The sequence below is a fragment of the Muscardinus avellanarius genome (assembly GCF_963383645.1).
Source record: "Muscardinus avellanarius genome assembly, chromosome: 5".
NCBI lineage: Eukaryota > Metazoa > Chordata > Mammalia > Rodentia > Gliridae > Muscardinus > Muscardinus avellanarius.
The window spans coordinates 47,163,532-47,185,521 of record NC_137790.1 but is presented as its reverse complement, the minus strand read 5'-3'; the positions used below and the strand labels follow the sequence as shown (position 1 = coordinate 47,185,521).

General features: G+C 34.0%; 1 protein-coding gene across 2 annotated transcripts in view; it reads right to left on the bottom strand.

Moving 5' to 3' along the window:
• The window catches only part of EPHA6 (EPH receptor A6), a gene marked incomplete at both ends in the record, with an annotated part of 972,789 nt that overhangs the window by 149,393 nt on the left and 801,406 nt on the right, over positions 1-21,990 (bottom strand). For both annotated transcript variants that reach the window (XM_080695858.1, XM_080695859.1), the window contains one exon: positions 19,316-19,373. In XM_080695858.1, coding sequence (XP_080551984.1) covers positions 19,316-19,373 — 58 coding nt within the window. The remainder of the gene's footprint in view (positions 1-19,315; positions 19,374-21,990) is intronic.

Sequence of the window (21,990 nt, the reverse complement as noted above, 5' to 3'; positions counted from 1 at the left end):
TATTTTGGCCACATAATGTGCAAAAGGGATTCAAATACCTTAGGTCAGCGATTAATCTTTCTAGGTCTTTACTGGAGAATCATATTCATATTAAGCTTGTCAACCAAATAGCCTTGGAAACTATCAAAAATTTGTGGACCATAATATAAATCACTGTTCACAAACTCTTTGGGAAAGAATATACAGTGCTCTTCATAAAAAGTAAATGATGATAGTGATTCATATCCTAAGAAAATGTTAAATAGAAGTGATAAATAACTAGTAGATGATAAGCTGTTAATCAAGTAGAATTAATAAAATTTATACATGACTCAACAAATATTTACAGAGGATCCAATTCACGGTTCAGTGCCTTGGTGAACTATATATAATAAATAACTTCCAAAGATTATTCAAAGACATTGTACAATAAACACTATTGGGTAATGACAGTTGAAACTTTAAAATGAAATAATGATATTTGGTTCATTTGTATGTAGAAAGATAATTTTGGTTCACTTACACAATTCACAGGAAGTAGCACCAGCCTTTCAAAACAACATGACAAAAATAGAGGCCTAGCTGAAGCAATGTAAAGTGATTACAGCTAAATTTTAGACTTGTTAACTGAGATTAGCCAAGCACAGAAAGAGAAGGGACATATGTTTTCTCTAATATGCCCAAATTAGGGACTATTACAAAGATAAGAGGGACTCCAGATAATGAAGGGGAAACCTCAGCAAAGTTGGAATGGAAGGGTAGCATAGGAAGAAGGCTGAAGTTGATTAATAGAGGAGCTACATCCAAATATGTGTAAAAATATGAAAGTAGTATAGTTAACATGGACGCTCATTGTTGGGGGGGAGGGAAAGTGGGGTGGGAGAGAGGACACCAAGTACAGTCTGAATGTATGCCATTTTCAATATGATCCATATTAAAAAAAAAACAAATTTCAGACTTGGGCTATGAAATTGCTGTTCAGGAAATGTGTCTTACTGAATGGGTTCTAGAAGATGGAGCTGTGTGAACAGTGGACATCATAAGTATCTTGTCTCCTGGATTCTCTCTTGCTAGAGGTCACTGAAAAATGAGATATTATCAGAAACACATGGAGTTCACAAGAGCCAAAACATGAGATAATATGAAGCACATAATCGTAGAAAGAAGCTAACTTCTAGGTTTCTGATTGTTCCTTGATTCAAAAATATCTTCAATCACACTGTCCTCATTTTTCACTTCTTTTGGTTTTGCTACCTGGAATTCCACTAACAAAGTTCTATTTGGGTTTACAAATGTATGTTAAATATGCAAACTCTTCTGGAGGAATGAGAAGAGTAATTTTTAGTAATGTATTCGTATGAATTTGTCTAATCTTATATCCAGCTAAAAATCTGGGCCAGCTGGGCATGGTGGTGCATGCTTATAATCCCAGCATTTGGGAGGCTGAGACAGGAGGAGTGTGGTTCTCAGACAGCCTCAGCTACTACTTTGTGAGGCCCTTTCCAACTCAGTGAGACACTGTTTCAAAATAAAGAAGAAAAATAGAGCTGGGGTGTAGGTTGAAGGTAGAATGTCCCTGGATTCCAACCCCAGTACTGCAAAATAAAATAAGATAAAGTAAAATAAAATAAAATCTGGACCAATGAAGGAATGGGAGCTTAGAGTGAGGGTCCAAGTTAGATGTATGTGTGAGATGGGGACAAAGGCCTAGCCTGACAGCATCAAAGGATGGGGAAGATACCTCTTGAGATGGAAGATACCCCATGCGATGTATTGCAGTAAAAGATGGTTACTTGAGGATCCAAGAAATGAGCATAAAGAAGGAGGAATATGACATAGAAAAATGGCTCATAAGATATTTTTGCCTTGGGCAAGTCACGCAGAAGGACGAAAAACACACTTTTCCCAGTTTTGAAGGAAACTTCCAACACTTTTAGAAGTTAGATGCTTTAGGTGTAGTCTGTGTTAAAGAGACTTTTATGGGTCTGCCTAGGGATTTAAGCAATATCTTTAAAAGACATACTTTTGGGAGAATGCATTCTGAGTTCTAAACAATTGATTTATAAATTACTTTACAGAAAAATTTCCTTGAAGGATTACTTCCATAACATAAGTTTAAAGTTAAAATGTCATTTTTATATTTTTCTGAATCAGAAAGTTGGCCATGCTATGGTTTTTTAACATGCTTTTGAATTTCAAAAATAAATGACTATGGTTATTTACAAACTTGAAAAGATCAAATCACTCTTGTTTTAAAATAATAATTAAAAAATCAATATCTCTTTTTACTGAAAATGTCTTGGTTCTTGTGGTCTTCCTGGTTGAAAATTTTATTATTATTTCATGTAAAATATTTGATAAATCTTTGAAGATTTTTTTCTTGTAATCATCATAGATTTTGAAGTTAGGCAGATATATGATTTTAGTTATAAAAGAAGGAGGTTACTAAGAGTAGAATCAGAAATTTTAATCATAAGGAAATGAAGAATGTAATTTCCAATATACCTAAAAAAAAATCTGGGAAGAAATGAAGTAGCTATGGATTTGTAAAATATAGTGGTAGGATTTTAGAATTACATTTTAAGAGCTTAGAATGAATCTAAATATAATATAGCTTAAACTTACAAAGCTTACTATTGAATTTGTTATCTTCTTTTTAAACGTTGTACTCAGGGTTGTATGAAGGAAATCTATGCTAGCTTTTGTGTGCTGAATTTATATAAAGATGAGAATAATTTAAAGTTGTTTTGGCTGGTATGTGGGACAGATCATTACAGAATGCTATCTTGATGGAGCATCCTTAGTGTGCATCAGAACTGTCCAGGGAAGACTTTATAGAATATATCTGCTTGCATATATATCTTGTAAAGTTGTGTATATATATATATATATGTATATATCTTGTGGAGTTGCATATATATATAATATATATAATATATCTACGGCATATATATCTTGTGAAGTTGTTCCAGGAAGATGATTCTGTTTTTCATGCATGGTTCAGAGCAATAAGTTTAGGGTTTAAGATTAAGTTCATTAAATCTATAATCTCCTATATGATTCAAACACGGAAAGAGGAAAGACCATAGAGGAGTTCAGGAAAATGCATAAAACTCTATATGTCAGTATAATTATGTATTACATACCAATTAAATAGTATAGGTCTTCTATATAAACAGAATTAACAGGGAGAATAATAAAATGTAATTTTTTATGAAAACAGTACAAATGATTCTACAAATTACAGAACTAAAGTGTCTGAGGAGATAAATGCAGGTTCTTGGACAGTGATGCTCTAACTCCTAATTTAAAATTAAAAGTTGAAGCTTGGAATGGCGGTGCACGCTTGTAATCCCTGTGCTTGGGGGGCGGAGAAAGGAGGATGGCACAGGTTTGAAGCCAGCTGTGCTGGCTTAAGAGACCCTGTTTCCAAATTAAAAAAAGTTTAAAATAGGTCTGGGAGTGTAGCCCGGAAGTGTTTCCAGGAACCCCAGTACCACCAATAATATAAATAAATAAACAAATAAATAAACAAACAAATAAATAAAATAAAAATAAAAGTTGAAGTCAAGACTGATGGATCACATCTGTAATTCCAGTACTTGGGAGGCGGAGACAGGAGGATCACAGGTTCAAGGACAGCACATGGTAATGTAGGGAGACCCTATTAAAAGTAAAAAATAAAAATAGGGCTGGGGGTATAGTCAGAGGTCAGAGCATCCCCGGGTATAATCTCTAGGCCCACAAAATAAGTAAGTACACAAATAAAAGTTTATCTTCTTTTTACTTGGTTCTAACTGGATTATGCTTTTATATATTTGAATATTTTATGGTATAAAAAGTTATTGTTCAATAAGTACAATTGTATTTTTTTGCTGTTGAATATAAAGTGGATGTGATGTGGATTCATTCTATTCTTATCTGTTAGTACAATTATAACCACACAAACAATTTACAAGAAAATTGTGCTAATAAAATCTAATTATCATTATTAACAAATAACTAGCATAAGGTAAAATGCCATCTTTACTAGATTTATAATTTGATTACATAAATATTTAAAAGTCTCCTTTAATTTTTTAAAATAATATTTGCTTTATATTTGCTCAAGGAATTCTTCAAATGACTCATACTGCTTTGGAAATGCCAATATGAACTTATATGCATTATTAAATATTCATATTCTTGAGGTACATGTATATGTTTTTAAATGGTGGAAATTAAAACTATTTTTAGACATCTGCTAAAACATACCAGGAAGTGACAAAAACAATGGCAAAACTCTTAATAACATATTCTGAAACATATAATAGAAATGCTAGATATTACATATTCCTCACTATGTAAAAGCCTTTGTTCTATTAGTTTTATGTCTACTGGCCATTTAAAACATAATACAATAACATTTGGAAGGTATTATTGCCTATTATTGACCTTATATTGTGGATGAGAGTTGTCTTTGCATTTTATCTTATATATACTTTACTAAATTCACTAGAAATTTTTATTGGCTTTACTTTATTATTTTCTTTTTGGGTACAGGAGATTGAACCCTAATCCATTCTATCTCCAAGTTACATTCCCAGCTATTTAATTTTTTTTTTAAATGAGTCTTGCTGAGGCCGGGCGTGGTGGCGCATGCTTGTAATCCCCACGCTTGGGAGGCAGAGACAGGAGGATCATGCAGGTTCGAAGCCAGCCGCGCGCTCTGGCTTAGGAGACCCTGTTTCCAAATAAAAATGTAAAAATAGGTCTGGGAGTGTAGCCCGGAGGTAGAAGGGCTTCCAGGAACCCCAGTACCACCAAAAAGAAAAAAAGAAAAAAAATGAGTCTTGCTAAATTGCTAATGGTTTGCTAAGTTGCTGAGGTTGGCCTTGAACCTGTGATTCTTCTGGTGTTTACCTTCATACCTGGCTCTATTTCTAAAACACATCACAGAAACTATTTCCCATGAACTTCTCTGCATTTATTCTTTTCAAAGCCATCATAATATCTTACCCACATTATTACAAAAGCCCAATTTTCCTGCATCTATCTGTGCCTAATTGCAGCCTCTTCTCAATACAGAAACTAGAGTGATTATCTTAAGATTCAGTCATTTTATGCCTTTATTCCAAACCCTATGATGACTTCCTATATAACCCATATAAAATTTAAAGTTATTACAATGGTCTATAAAACGCCATTTCAGTGGTTTATTCCACTGGGTTTCATACTGGACTCACCTGGAGAAACTTTTGACCAATATTAATTTGAACGTCCTACCCCAAAGGGATTCTGATTTAATTGCTCTAGGGTGCACCTCAGAACTTAGGAATGTTAAAAGGTTTTCAAATGAATTGGTTATAATGTACAGCCAGGGTCGAGTACCATTGCTCCCCAAGGTTGATGACTCTTCCCCTTTCCGTCTTTCATTTATCTGATAAATAATCTATCATTTATCTGACCTCTTCTTTTCCTACCTTCCCCCTTAACCATTTCACTGTAGACAAAATAATAGGGAGAACATATTTTATTAAAATGTTTTATTTTATTTTATTTTTGCAGTACTGGGAATGGAACTTAGGAGCACTGCACCTCCAAGCTATGCCCCCAGCCCTATTTTTAGTCTTTAAAAAATTTTTTTTTCAAACAGGGTCTCATTGAGGTGCGAAAGGCCTAAGTAGCTGAGGCTGTTCATGAACCACGATCCTCCAGTCTCTGCCTTCTGAATGCTGGGATTAAAAGTGTGCCCCCCCCTCCATGGCCGGCTTATTAAAATGTTTTATATTCTTACAGCTGAGTGCAAGGGTCATGCTTAATAATTATAAAAACAGGCATGCATTGGCACTGTCTTAGAAAAAACAGGCACGTGGTCATTAAGTACAAAGACATATTTTTAGCTCTTTAGCAATAAGACGCTCCCACCTCAGGGCATTGTCACTTGCTTTTGCTACCACCTGGACTACTGCTCCCATCCCCAGATAGCCGTTTGTCTTGATCTTTAGCCTCTTTTCAATTTTTACTCAAATGCATCTTTTCAGTGAGATAGTTCCTGTTCAATACTGGAAGCCCACTCATCATCATCTCTACTTGCTCTGCTTTATTTTGCTCCATAGCAATTATATCCTCTGATATACCATACACTCTGCTAATACATTTCTCCTCCAAAAGATTTTTAACTGATTTTTTGTTTTTTACTATTTTCCCAAGCTCCAAAAAAAGTACCTGACTTACCATATTCTTTTTTCTTTCTTTCATCTATCTATCATCCATTTATCACTGTACAAAAAATGAATAAACAATTTATAAGCTATTTGACACTGGGGAAATTACCTAACTTACTTTTCTTAAGTATCCTCATTAGTAAAATGAGGACAATAGTAATGATTAATTAAGAGTGTTGTTGTAAGCAATAGTTAAGTTAATGGATGAGCTTGGAATAATGCCTGACTCCAAAAGCATATATAAATGTTGGTTGTATTAGTTAATTAAATATATTAATCTTCATTTTTACTTTGGCCACTGACACATAGTTGACACTTGGAAATTGTCATCCCTGAAACTGCATCACTGCAAACATTTTAAAGAGTAGCCTAGTATTAGGTTGCTAAATGTACTCTCTAGAGAAAAATAAGACCAATAAATCTGTTTGTAGTATTTGCTAATTTCGGTGGCATAAATCTTAAGCTTCTAAAAATTAACCAGTCGATAGCATTCTTAACTGTCTGGTAAGCACCCTTTGCTGACTGATTGTTTCAGATTATTCTCAACATCCTGTTACCTGCATTCTTCCTTTCCTTCAGCTGTCTCATCCTCAAAAGCAACTGTACTTCCTTTTCTACAAAGTAAAGGCATTTTGCCCCAAAAAATCTATTTATATTTAGCAGATTCTTTATTCTTTAACCAGGATGGATTCACTGATTACTTCCCTGAAAGATCCTCTCACTACCAACCCCAATTCCCTTTTATTACTCTTATTCTACTTGTTCTACAATCTAGGGTCCGCATTATCTCCATTTTTTTTTTTTTTTTTTTTTTTTTTTTGCGGGTCTGGGGATGGAACCCAGGGGCATTCAACCTCTGAGCTATAGCCCCTGCCCTATTTTTTATTATCTATCTTGAATCTGGGTCTCGCTGAGCTGCAGAGGGCCTCACTAAGAAGCTGAGGCTGTCCGCGAACTGCTATCCTACGGTCTCAGCCTCCCGAATGCTGGGATTACAAGTGTGTGCCACCAGGCCTGGCTATCTCCACTCTTATCTTTGGGGAAGTTTGTGTTGAAAATCACATAAGCATACACACCACTACCATAACACATACATGTTCTTAAGTATTGATAGTTTATTTTCCAGGACCAAAGGGAAGAGTGCATGTACCAGTATTCATAATTGGGCCATCAAACTATGAAGTCTTCTCTTTAGCCACTTGTAATGTCTGGCATTAAAAACCTTGCTAAAGACTGTTATCTGGTTATTCTTGCTGAAGCCTGAAAAGACGGTTTACGAAGCAGAACCTGTTTGATGGTCTAGCTTTTTTTATTAACAGTTACTCTTAACTTCAACAAGTATTCCAAGCACTCAGTCTAAATGGAGAGTTCTTCTCAAACTACCACATAAACTCTCTTCCTACATTGTAGAGTAATGCAACAGTATCAGCTGCAAATTCATTCATTCCATGGTTATTCTTCATAAACTCATCTAGATCCATAACATAATCTCTTTAGTCTTGGAAGGAGGGAGGCTTCTGTTGTCCAAAAATCTTACAGTAATCCATCTTCTGAGTTATTTTGCTTTAACTATTTATTTTCTTTAATTTCCTCCTTTTCCTCTGTTTCAGAGCATTGCCTAAATTTATTCTATATTAAATATATACTTGATATTCTGCCGGGCGTGGTGGCGCACGCTTGTAATCCCTGCGCTTGGGAGGCTGAGACAGGAGGATCACACAGTTTCAAAGCCAGCCTCAGGTACTTAGTGAGGCTCTCAGCAACTTAGTGAGACCCTGTTTCCAAATAAAGTATAAAATAGGTCTGGGAATATAGCCTGGAGGTAGAAAAGTCCCTGGGCTCCACGCCCAGTACCACCAAAAATAAATAAATAAATAAATAAATAAATAAATAAATAAACAAACAAATACTTGATTTTAAGATACATTTATGAAAACTTATGAAACTATGAAACTATTAGAAAACCTTGAAACTATATAAAACAAAGATCTAAATTTAAAGGGAGAAACAGTTGTGCAATAATAATTAAAATTTCAATACTTGCCAGGCGTGGTGGCGCATGCTTGTAATCCCTGTGCTTGGGAGGCGGAGACAGGAGGATTACGCTGGTTCAAAGCCAGCCTCGCTGGCTTAAGAGACCCTGTTTCAAAAAAAAAACATTATATATATATATATATATATATATATATATATATATATATATATATATATATATATATATATTAGGTCTGGGAGTATAGCCCGGAGGTAGAGGGCTTCCAGGAATCCCAGTACCACCAAAAAAAAAAATTCAATACTTGACTCTCAATAATGCATAGAACAACTAGAGAGAATATGAGTAAGGAAACAGAGGACTTGAGCACAACAAATCAGCTAGATCTAAGAGCTATACAAACTTTACTAGACACAACAGAATACACATTCTTCCCATTCGCCTATGGGATATTTTTCAGGATAGGCCATATTTTTGTCCACAGATGAAAATTTTAAAATATTTTAAAAATAGATATACCAATGATTTTCTATGACTGCAATGGATGAAGTTAGAAGAGAAGAAAAACTAAGAAAAACCTATAAACTTGTGAATAATTAAAAAACATATTCTTTTTGTATGTGTATGGTACTAGAGATTGAACCCAAAGGCTATCTCCAAGTTATTCCCCCAGCCATATTTTATTTTATTTTATTTTATTTTATTTTATTTTATTTTATTTTATTTTATTTCTTTTGGAAGGAGAGTACCTTGCTAAATTGCTGAGGTTGGCACTGAATCTTCAATCCTCTTGTTTCAGTATCCCAAATACTGTAATTACTGATGTGGGACACCACTCCTGGGTAAATGATATGCTCTTTTTTATTGGTGCATTATAGTCATGCATCTTAGTGGAGTACAAGATAGTAGAGGTGTACATACTTTTAAAACAATCAGTGCATCAAAAAATAGGATAAATGCAAATACTTAGAGGCAAATGGGAATACAACATTTCAAAACTTAAGACACAGAAAAGCAGTGCTAAGGAGGATATTTTAACTGCAAATGTTTATATTCGAAAATAAAATCTCAAATCAGCAACCTAACTTTACAACCTAAGGAACAAGTAAAGGAAAAACAGTTCAACACAAAGCTAATAGAAGAAAGAAAATAATAAGTAGTAGAGTTGAGAAAAGTGAAATAGAGAATAGCTGTTCCAGAAATAAGCTTTTGCAAGTATGGTGGCTATGGTTTGTATATGTCCCTCCAAAATTCATATGTTATAATCCAGTATGCAGTGTTAAAATATCCAGTGGCAGGACCCTTTGGGATGTATTAAGGCATGGACATTCTGCTTTAATGAATGGGATTAGTATTCTTACCAAAGAGGTTGAAGAAAGTACTTTAACCCTTTTATATTTATACTCTTCTACTGTATGAGAACACAGCTTTTGTCCCTATGCCATGTTAGGATACAGCAAAAGCTACCATTTTAGAGTGTTCCAGCCCTTACCAGACAGTTAATCTGCTAGTGCTTTTAGCTTGGATTTTCCAGCCTCCAGACTGTAAGAAATAAATTTCCAATACTTAAAATTTCCTCAGCCTGTGATATTTTCTTATAGCACCAGGAAACAATGACGACAATAACAAATGATTTTTTTTGACATAGTGCCATGATCTTTCAACTGGAAAAAAAAAACAGTATTTCTGACAAATGGTGCTAGGAAAGCAAGATATCCACATGCAGAAGAATGAAGTTAGACCCTCAACATCATTAGAAATTGTAGAGGGGTAAATCAAAATAACACTGAGATTCCACCTAACTCCAATCAGAAGGGCAATCAAGAAGCAAAGAGCAATAAATGTTGGCTAGGATGTGGAGAAGTAGGATCTCTTCTGTATTGTTGGTGGGATGGCAAATTAGTACAGCTATTATGGAGATCGATGTGAGGATTCCTCAGAAAACTGAGAATGGATCCACCATATGATCCATGTCTACCCCTGCTGAGTATCTTTATGATGAGACTAAAATCAGAATATTATAGTAATTACATGCATACCCATGTTTATAACAGCACAATTCACAATAGCTAAATTATAGAACCCATCTGGGTGCCTACCAACAGAAGAATGGACTACAAAATTATCAGATACACACACAATGGAATGAAGAAGAACAAAATTATGTCATTTGCAGAAAAATAAATGGACCTGAAGAACATTATGTTAGGTGAGGTTAACCAGTCACAGAAAATGAAAGGTCATATGTTTTCTCTCATATGCAGAAGCTAGGGATAATGAGGATATAAGAGGAACTTTAGATGATGTGGGAAAAACTCCAGTGGCGCTATGAAGGGGTGTAGGGGAGGTTGCAGAGTGGAGAGAAGGAAAATCAATGAAGGAATCACTTCCATTGACATGTATATAAATGAGAATACCAATGCCAATCTCAATATTGTGTAAGAGAAAAAGGGGAGTGGGGAGGGAGCCAGGAAAGCTCACCAAGTGCTGTGTGCTTGTGTGACATTATCAGCATAAACTACATTATGATGTGGGACTATAATACACAAATACAAGTATAAAAGTAACATAAAAAGTAAAATAAAAATGGTCAAAGACCTAAACATAAAAGTGATTAGGAAAAACCCCTGAGCAAAATGTTATAACATTGTATTTGACAATGATTTCTTGGATATGACAGCAAACGCAAAGAGACAAAGGAAAGAAGAAACATATTGAATTTCCTGAAAATTCAAACTAAAGATGTGCATTGTAGTCCTAGCTGTGTAGGAGGTTGACGTACGAGCATTGCTTGAGGCCAGAAGTTCCAAATGCACTTGGGCAACACAATGAGGCCCTGTGTCAAACAATAACAAAATTGAACAAAAAACCCAGCAAAATATAACACAACAGAAACAACTTTGTGCATGAAAAAATACTATCCACTGAGTAGAAATGTAGCTTATAGAATGGAAGAAAATATTTGAAAATTATCTATCTGCTAATAGATTAATATGCAGCCTGTATACGTAACTACCAATACTCAACAATCAAAAATCAAACAGCCTCATTCAAAAATAGGCAAAGATCTTGAAAAGACACCTCTTGAAATAGGATATATAAATGGCTGATAGGCACATGAAAAGATGTTGAACAACACTAATTATTATGGAAATATAAGTCAAAGTATACCCTGTAACACCCATTAAAATGGTCTCTATCTAAACAAAATAGAAAAAAAAGTGTTAGTGAGGTTGTAGAGAAATTGAAACCCTGTGTTCTCTTGGTAGAAATGTAAAATGATATAGCCAATATGGAAAACAGTATAGCAGTTACATAATAAATTAAAATTAGGATTAGAATCTAGTAATTCTATTACTGGATATATATTCAAATTAATTGAAAACAAGATGTTGAAGAGATATTTGTATATACATGTTCATAGTAGTTTTTTCACAGTCACTAAAATGTAAAGGTAATTGATATTTTCATTTATAACTAAGTAAAATATGGCATTTATATTTAATGAAATATTATTCATCAATAAAAAGAAAGTCTGACATATGCTTCAATATGGCTAAACTTTGAGAAAATTGTATGTGAAATAAACCAGTCACAAAAAAGACAATTATTTCCACTTATATGCCTCTATCATACTGAACTGCATCAAGATGTAAAGTTTTAATGCAACAGTAAAAATGAAAATGATAAAATAAATAAAAGAAAATAAAAAAGAAAAATATCAATATGGTCATGAATTAAATTATAGCACAAAATTTAAAAAGATACTTATAATAGTCAAAATCATAGGACAGAATGTAGAATGGTGATTTCCAATGGCTGAAAACGGAGAGAAATAAGGCATTATTGTTAAATGGATATTGAGTTTTAGTTTTGAAAGATGGAAAGTTACAAAGAAAGATTTATGGTGGTGAAGGTTTCACAATGATATAAATGTACTTACTACCACTAAAATTGAAATGCACACTTAAATATTGTTAAGAGGAGAGCCTGCAGAATGAGAGAAAATCTTAGCCACCTATTCTTCTGATAGATGAATGATATCTAGAATATATAAAAAACTCAAAACTCTGAAAAACGAATCATCCAATTGTTAAATAGACAAATAGACTGAATAGGCACTTCTCAAAAGAAGAAATACAAATGGTCAATAAATGCATGAAAAAATTTCATCATGACTAGCAAATAAAGAAATTCAAATTAAAATTACACTGAGATTCCATCTAACTCCAGTTAGGATGGCAATCATCAAGAATATAAACAAAAGCAAATGCTGGTAAGGATAGGAGGAAATTGGAATTCTATTTTATTTCTTTCTTTTTTTTTGCAGGCCTGGGGGTGGAACCCAGGGGTATTCGACCTCCCAGCTACACCCCCTGCCATATTTTTTATTCTTTATTTTGAAACCGTGTCTCACCGAGTTGCAGAGGGCCTCACTAAGTAGCTGAGGCTGTCTGCAAACCGCGATCCTCTGGTCTCAGCCTCCCCAATGCTGGGATTACAAGCGTGCGCCACCACATTGGCTGAAATTGGAATTCTATACACTGTTGGTGATACATACATAGTGGTGTATTAGTACAAGTTCTATGGAAATCAGTGTGGAGGTTCACAAGAAGCTAGAAATAGAACCAATGTATGAACCAGCTATAGCACTCCTGGCTACTTTCTCAAAAGAATTAAAATAAGTATACTATATAGATGCTTGTATATTCTAGTTTATAGCAGCACAATTCACAAGCGCCAAATTATGGAACCAACCCATGTATCTGAAAATAGATGAATGGATAACAAAATTGTGATATATATATATATATATATATATATATACACACACACATATACATATCACATATACATACACACAATGAAATACTCTTTAGTCATAAAGAACAATAAAAGTATGTCATTTACAGAGTAATGGGCAGAACCTAAGAATATTAGGCTAAGTGAAATCAGCTAGTCTCAAAATCAAGGGTTGTATGTTTTCTCTAATGTGTGGAAGCTAGAGAGAAGATAGAAAATATAAAGAACTTTAAATAATGTGGAGAGACCTGTAGAGTAGTGGAAGGGGACTGGGAGCAGCAGTTGGGGAGAAGAAGAGGAAAATTGAGCAAGGAAACAGTTTAAATAATATTACGGCAATATATAAAGTATTACTATCAATTTCACTAACAGAAGCGGGAATGGAACAGGGAGGACAAGGTGGTATGTGGAGAAAAATATACCAAGAGCTGTGTGCATATATGTTTTTATCACATTGGCTCTCAGAGGTATGTATATAATTGCAATGTACTAATAAAATAATTAAAAATTAATATAATAAATTTCATGTTGTAGGTATTTTATTACAAAAATAATTCAAAATAATTTTGGCTTGTTGTCTTTTAGTTTACTAGTATTTGATTTATTTTTTACCTTGGCACTGTACCCACTTTTACCCCAAATAAATGCTCTACATCAACTAATTCTTGATATTCTTGAATTTTCAGTTTGCTCTCTGCAATCTGGCCCCCACCTGGGACCAAGCTATTAAATTTGCTTTGTTGAGATCCCTGAGGACTTATTAAATGCTAATATATAATGTTTCTCTGACTTTGTCTTCCAGAATATCTCAGCTGTGCTTCACACAATGGCTTAATTTCTCCTTCTTCATGTTGCCTTGGGTTTTGGTACTATATGCTGTCCTCTCCTTGTTCCTTCCTGTATGACTCTCATTCTTAGTCACCTTCAGAGACTTTGCCCAGCTGCCATTCAGGTTGGTATAGCACAGAGTTTCAACTTCTTTTCTTTTTCTTTTTTTTTTTTTAAGATTCTTTTGTCTATTTTATTTATTTATTTATTTATTTATTTATTTATTTATTTATTTATTTATTTATTTTGTGGTACTGGGGTTCCTGGAAGCCCTTCTACCTCTGGGCTACGTTCCCAGACCTATTTTATATTTTTGAAACAGGGTCTCTTACACCAGCACGGCTGGCTTCGAACCTGCGCGATCCTCCTGTCTCCACCTCCCAAGCGCGGGGATTACAAGCGTGCGCCACCACGCCCGGCTTTTTTCTTTTATTTTTCTAAAAGTTCTTCCTAAGACATATCATTGCTTGGGGCTAATAAGTTTCCTCAAAAATCTGGTAAGAGATCCACTCTAGAATCTAGCTACACTGTTCCTGGGTATTTCTTCAAAGGGACTGAAATCAAAATATTATAATAATATATGCATATCCCTGTTTTTAGCAGCACAATTCACAATAGCTAAATTATGTAATTCACTTGGTTTTCATCATCAGATGAATGGATTACAAAATTATGGGATATATACAAAATGGAGTTTTCTCTGCAGCAATAAAGAAGACAAAAATTATGTCATTGGCAGAAAAATGGATGGACTTGACACATTTTGTTAAGTGAGACTAGCCAGTCACAAAGAGTGAAAGGTTCTATATTTTCTCTCATTCAGAAGCTAGGGAGTAATCAGGACATAACAGAACTTTAGATAATGAAGAAGAAACTCCAATGGAGTGATGAAGGAGGTCCCAAGGAGGCTGGTGGTTGTGGGATGGAGAGTTAGCAAAGGAAACATTACCATTGATGTTATGCACATATGTGAGAATACCTTTGCCAACCTCAATATCTTGTACTGGGAAGGGGAGGAGCTGGAGAGGGGAGCTGGAAGGAGCTCACCAAGTGCTGTGTGCACGTGTGTCTCCATCCCTCCGAACTGCATGATGATGTGACACTACAATGCACCAAAAATATTTAAAAATCACCTTTAGGTCATGGACTTGTAAATTTTTAACATTAGTCAAGATTTTTCGGCTGAGTTTCAGATTTATATTTTTAAATATATAACTGTAAGCCGGGCATGGTGGCGCATGCTTGTAATCCCCGTGCTTGGGAGGCAGAGACAGGAGGATCAAGCAGGTTCAAAGTCACCCTAGTTGGCTTAAGAGACCCTGTTTCCAAATAAAAATATAAAATAGGTGTCTGGAAGTGTAGCCCGGAGATAGAAGGGTTTCCAGGGACCCCAGCAACACACAAAAGAAGTAGTAAATATATAACTGTATAGACATTTCACCATCTATTCACTGTCATCTCAAATATAACGTAATCAAAATTAAAATTCATCCTTTCTTTCCAACTACCAGTCCATCCCATTCCTCCTGTCTTCACTCACTTTAGGTAGAAGCACCACCTTCTACACTTTTCTTGGTTCCAGCCATCTGTCTCTGAGCATATTTTGAACCTTAGTTTCCTTAATCAATTCTATTTGCTTCTTGACTTTTTAATTTTTTTCTTAGATTTTTGGTTTTTGGATGATGCCCTTTCTTGTTCTCACAAGTGATTGTGCTTTGCAAAAAAAAAAAAAAAGTAAATACACTTCTATCATGTCAAGTGATTTAAGAAATGAGCAGGGCTGCAGTATGGACACAGAACACCATTTTGATGTACTGTGGTAGTATAAATATCATATGTAATAATAACATATTTAAAGTAATAAAATAATAACAAAACATATGAAATGATAGTTGTACTATATTTAGTCTAACCAAAATTTGTGATAAATATATTCATATTCAAAAATATTATAGGATAACACAATATATTATTATGGATTATATATAACACCTTAATGTTTTAAATTATTTTATAGTTAACTTTATTTGAATTGTTAGTTAATATTATTATAAAAATGGAATTCCTAAGATTCAGAGGCAGATGGTTTCCAGGTAAGTGCCATGAAATTTATGAAATGACTATGTGTAGTTAGAGATCAGGGATAGTGGTCAAGCTTACACTTAATTCACACTGGTGTGTTTCCTAGGAAAACATTTTTTTCTTTAGAACAATCACATCAGTGATGTCATGTCTCTGGGCATTCAGGCCAATGCTTTGCTTACTGAGCTGGAAATTCATTCTATTTCAAAATTAGAAACAAACACAGAGGTGCAAATAGACCCCTATACCTTCTCTCCTCTACACACATGTATGTATACACACACACACCCTCACATTTGACCTATATGTCACCACTGCCAACATATATCTGGAAGAATATTCTCAAGGATCCCTAGCAGCCTGATATTTATGAATTCAGTGCAAAAATCACAGCCGGCCAGCCACTAGCACTGGCACAAGACAGTAATCTTGTACTTAGTTGTACTACCACTCTTTCATAATAAAATAGCAAACTGAAGTGATTTTCAAATAGTGTAGGAGACCAAAGGGAAATCTTTTCTGCCTCCAGTAAGCACAGAAGGCTATTAATGAGCTACGATGGCTCCCCTACTATGCAATGCATTTAGCTACCTCCTCCATTCGGTGCTCACAGAAGCTGTGATTACCAAATTCTAAAGCAGTAGTTTGAAAAATGACTCTGCTTTCTGAAAATTTATGGGCTATATATACTTACGTATTTTATTTCCGCTTGCCATGGGGAGTTGAGTGCCTGCTATTGACATAAAGTTTATAAAGCACTTTCAGTTTCTGACATAGAAGGGATATGATTACAAAGAAGAGTAAGAATATTAAAGCAAGGTAAGACAGGAGTATCGACCTCATTTTCCCATCATTGCTATGGGGATTTTTTGCATGTTTAAAAAATGATTTTTTGAGCTATTGGAGATCAAATCAGGACCCTCTGCATACTAGGCAAATGCTCTATCCCTGAGTTACATACCCAGCCATTTAAAAATATTTAATCATATATAACATATATGATTAAGTGTAGAAATTATATGTGCAAAACTGATATAGATCATATGGAAATATGGCAGTATTCCATATTTTAATCTATTTTAAATAACTCATGATAAATGATAACATGGCTACTGAGTCATAGAGACTTGAGTTGGAACTCTTAACCTTTTACTTACAATATATCACATGCTTTCCTAAACTCTTTATATAATTAATTAAGTTAATCCTTATACTAAATGTAAGAGATAGGTACTGTTCATACTTCCATTTTATAAAGGAGTAAGCAGAGGTACAGAGAAGTTGGAAAGGCATGCTCAAGTTCACAAAGCTAGCAAGGTGACAGTACTAAGACCAGTACTTAGGTGTTCAGTTTTTTTTATAGTATTAGTAATGGTAATTATCATCAGTTAAATATTTATATTTTTTACCCAAATGCTCAGGTAATGTATTATCTACATAGAACATAATGAGAACTGAAAAATGTTAGCTTTCAAAATTTAAATCATAAAATATACCACTAATAATAATGTAGAAGTATGTTTGTAAAAAATCTTTTATTTATAACATCACTGTTTCTTTATAACATTTTTAATGGATTCATGATTCAGCAGAATAAAAAGTATATATGAACCTAACATTTCTCACCTAATTTTCTTGTGGCGGTCATTTGATCCAATTTTAGTGGCAATTTAGATTGAATATCTGCTCTGTTATTTGCCATTATATTCTGCTTTTGGATATAGCTGATACCAAAGAAAGGAAAGAAAAGAAAACCAACCTATCCCAAACATCATTAGAGAATGGTTCATTTCTATATGTGTGTGATAAAAATGTATTTTTAAATAAATATAATGGAAGGGCATAAGTATACATGCATTTCAAGTACCATAGGTGGTCCGGTACATTATTCTAAAGTAATTTAGAACATTTACAGGTGAAATGAATACAAGCCACGAAATTACACATTCTAAAATGGCTATGGAAAAGAACAAACAGTTCATGTCCCAAAAGCCTATGAATTTCATTTTGCCTTAAAGATCCCACTTGGTTGAGAGTATGTCTTGTGAAAGTAGTATTGCTTTGTAATAACCTGGAGATTTTGCTGAATGCAGCTTCTTCTGGTATTGAATCAGAACATCATGTCCAGTCACAGTATAAATATATCATCAGCGCCAATGTTGAGAGTGGTTGAAATAAGAGGGCAAGGAATCAAGAAAAATAAATGAAAATGAGATGAAAAGAGAAAGATGGGATGTAAATGGAACTTGTCCCAATGACGGGGGCAAAAATGAAGCAAAGAACGAGTGTTTTATGTTCACTTGAAAATAAAGCGAAAGATAATATAGCACATTTCAAGTGGCAAAATTTCAGCCATTCTGTAGACAAGTAAATGGTTATGTCTCTATTATTAAATACATATTAAAGAATACAGTTGCATGCAAATATATGACTTATGCTGGGGTGAAAAATATGTACTGTAGTGATTATTTTATATTTAGGCTTTTCAACATCAGTGAGCTATTTCTAAACACATGGTAGCTTTTTAAATCTTAAACATATGAAATCACCGTAGACATACAACTTCTTGGTGCCATCTCAGCTTTATAATTTTGTACCACTATAGAAAACAAGCGACTGTTTGCATACATTATACTTTTTAAGGAGAAGTCACTTTAAAAGAATGGGGCGGGAATTAGGGAAGGGCTAACTGGGCGATGTGTGCATGTATGTCTACAAAAGTTTTTTTTTTTAATCCCATTATGATGTACGAATACAGTGCACCAATAAAAATGTGTAAAAAATAAATAAAAGAGGAGGTAAAAATGTATGATCAAAATGCGCCAATAAAAAATAAAAGAATGTTTTCATATTTTTATTCTAAAATCACTGCTGAAGGAATTTTATTCCTTCTTTTGTTTTCTGAATAGTCGGTCAATGAATTAATGAAGGACAAAGTTGATTGAACTACTTTTCTGAAATAAGCTTGAGTCATGCTTGGTAAATATATAGAAATTTAAAGGGCTCAGCATTATATACAGTACATAAAACACCATACTAAATTGTATTAAATGTGATACAGAAAAATGGCTGTGTGAGTTGATTTTCATTTAGTTTCTTTCTTCATGATAGCATCACTTGTGGAATGAATATATATATATATATATATATATATATATTCATCTATGTAATCATACATATAATTATACATATATACACATATATATGGCAAGTGAAATATAGAAGAAATCAGTTATATTATTTATATCCTACTCCCTTAGTAACATTCTGATGTATCAGCCTCAGAGAAATGTACCCTTGAGGTAATGCTGCTATTCTCAGAAATTCATGTATAACTTTATGCAAAAATTAATTTATGATAAATGATTTCAAATCTAGAACTCAGAATGGCTTATTTAAATGCCATCAAAAGAAAGCACCTCACCCTCAAAAAGGAGTCTAGGGATCCATTCTCCATGTATTCCACCACAATCATTACTGGTCTGCCTGCAAAAGAACAAGAGAAAACACAAGATTTAGAACAATTATAAAAATGTGTGGTGCAGTTAAAGATTTCTAGCTGTGGTGGCTAAATTAATTTTATTTTACTAATAGGAACTTCACTTTCCAACTTGCTTCTATAAAAGTATACATATTACACATATGCGTCTCTCCATTTCATTATAGGATTATTTCCTCTTGAGTTTATAAAATGAACATGAATTACAATATAAATTATAAAGAAATTATGCATTATTTTCCTAAACTCCCTGCAATCACTTGTTTAGTTCATGCAATTTTTGTACCACAGCTTTTTTATTTTTTTTAATATTTGCTATTTATTTATTTATTTTTTTCTGAGGAACGTATTGATAATGGCATACATTCAGACTGCTTGGTGCCCTCTCCTCCACCTTTCCTCTTCCTCCCCTCCCAACAATGAATGTCCAGGCTAACCATGCTATATTCATCCTTTTACACATATTCAGATGTAGCTCCTTCATTAATCAACCTCAGCCTTCTTTGTCTCCTACCCTTTCATTTCAGCTTTGCTGAGGCTTCCCCTCCATTATCTGGAGTCCCTCTGGATATCAACAAGCTAAAGGCAGGGTTTTAGCAGTTGCCATTGTTGTTTTTGCAGTTGTGGTGCAATTTCCATGGTAGTGAAGTGATTTGAGAAGACTTATGTTAGAATGGGCATTTTTAAAATAAAGCAGAATGAAGACATTTATTAATATCAGATATATTCTGTTTTTAAGGGGTTTGTAGCAGAAACACTTCAGTAGGCTTATGAAAGCCCCGAAGTTGGTAGGATTTGTAAAAGCCCCTAATCATCTCTTTACTTACTTTTTTAATGAATATAGATTTGATCAACAAAGCGGTACATAAAAAATAAGTAACTCTGATTCTGTAGTGCAGAAATCAGAAACTAAATTGCACATCATTTATTTCTTGTTTTATCCTATCAAATGTAACAGTTCTCAGGACACCTCTATTAAGTAAAATATGTGATATAAATAACTTTCATTTGTCTCAAAGCGAAAGCATTTGTTCTGCCCAATTGCCCAAGTTTAAAGAATAAAATTTCAGATGAAGGGAAAATAATATTTACTTGAAATAAGTATATATGACATACTTATTTTTATTTCTATATTTCTTTATTCCTATTAGAATTTTTGGCAAGTCAATCTGGACTATGCACAATTTTTCCTTATGACATGAAATGGTCTGGAAAAAACTGTGTATGAGTGCCAAAGATGGAAATATTAGATCTCATTGTAATTCATGTCTTTTTTATGAACTCAAAGCCTTGCAGGTTAGAAAGGGTGACCATCGTAAATTACTACCATGTATGCAAATGCTAGATTTTACACTTGAATCTAGTTTTAAAGGAAGATGTGCTAAAGGTTAAATGTAGTAATAAAGCTTCCAATTTATCATGCATAGAATTTGAACCCAAAGAAGTTTTCATTTGTAGTGAATATTAACTTATATTCTATGATGTTACTCAAAGTCATTAATTTTACCCCAAAATAGATAAAGAGGTTTATCAGCAATTATTGAGGTCAGATTAAGGGTCAGTACTCATGTGGGCAGGGATCTAGAAGATTCAGGTTTTAACCCTGAAAGCTCACCATGAAATCTTTTATTTGGCCATTGGTATCAGAGAATTTAGAGAAAGGGGACTGATATAAACACTTAGGTAGCAAAGTGAGAAAAATAAAAGGTTATTTTTCTACTAAAAAATATGTCTTGACCACTGTGTACAAAGGGAGCTTCAGGTTGTATTTGTTTAGCATGTATCTTCTTCTTAGTGATGTTGATCTTACTAGAATTTAAAAAAAAAAGCTTGAAAGAACTTTATTTGTATTACTAGATATGATTATACCTATTATGCACATCAGGAAATTGAGGGACATCTGACTGTAAGTGTTTTCTGGATTTATTTTTCAGTGGATTTATGGTTGGCATATAGAAAGGCTTCTGATTTTTTTTTTTTTTTGGTGGTACTGGGGTTCCTGGAAGCCCTCTGACTCCGGGCTACACTCCCAGACCTATTTTATACTTTTTATTGGAAACAGGGTCTCTTAAGCCAGCGTGGCTGGCTTCGAACCTGCGCGATCCTCCTGTCTCCACCTCCCAAGTGCGGGGATTACAAGCGTGCGCCACCACGCCCGGCTGGGCTTCTGATTTTTTAATATTAGTTTTGTATCCAGACACTTTGCTGAATTTGTTGACCAGTTCTATAAGCATTTCTGTTTTATTTTGTTGGGTCTTCTAAATATAGTATCATGTCATCTGCAAATAGGGATAGTTTTAGGTTTTCTTTTTCTATCTTTACTCCTTTGATTCTCTTACCTAATTGCTCTGGCTAGAGTCTCAAGTACTATCACAATATGCCACCAAAAAATCATTTAGGAATAAATCTAACCAAGGAGGTAAGAAACTTCTACAATAAAAATTTAAAAAGCATTGAAAAAAATCAAAGAATTTAGGAAATGGAAAGATCTTCTATGCTCTTGGATAGGCAGAATAAATATCATCAAAATGTCCATTCTTCCAAAAGTGATCTACAGATTCAATTCAATATCCACTAAATTTCCAAGGTCATTCCTCACA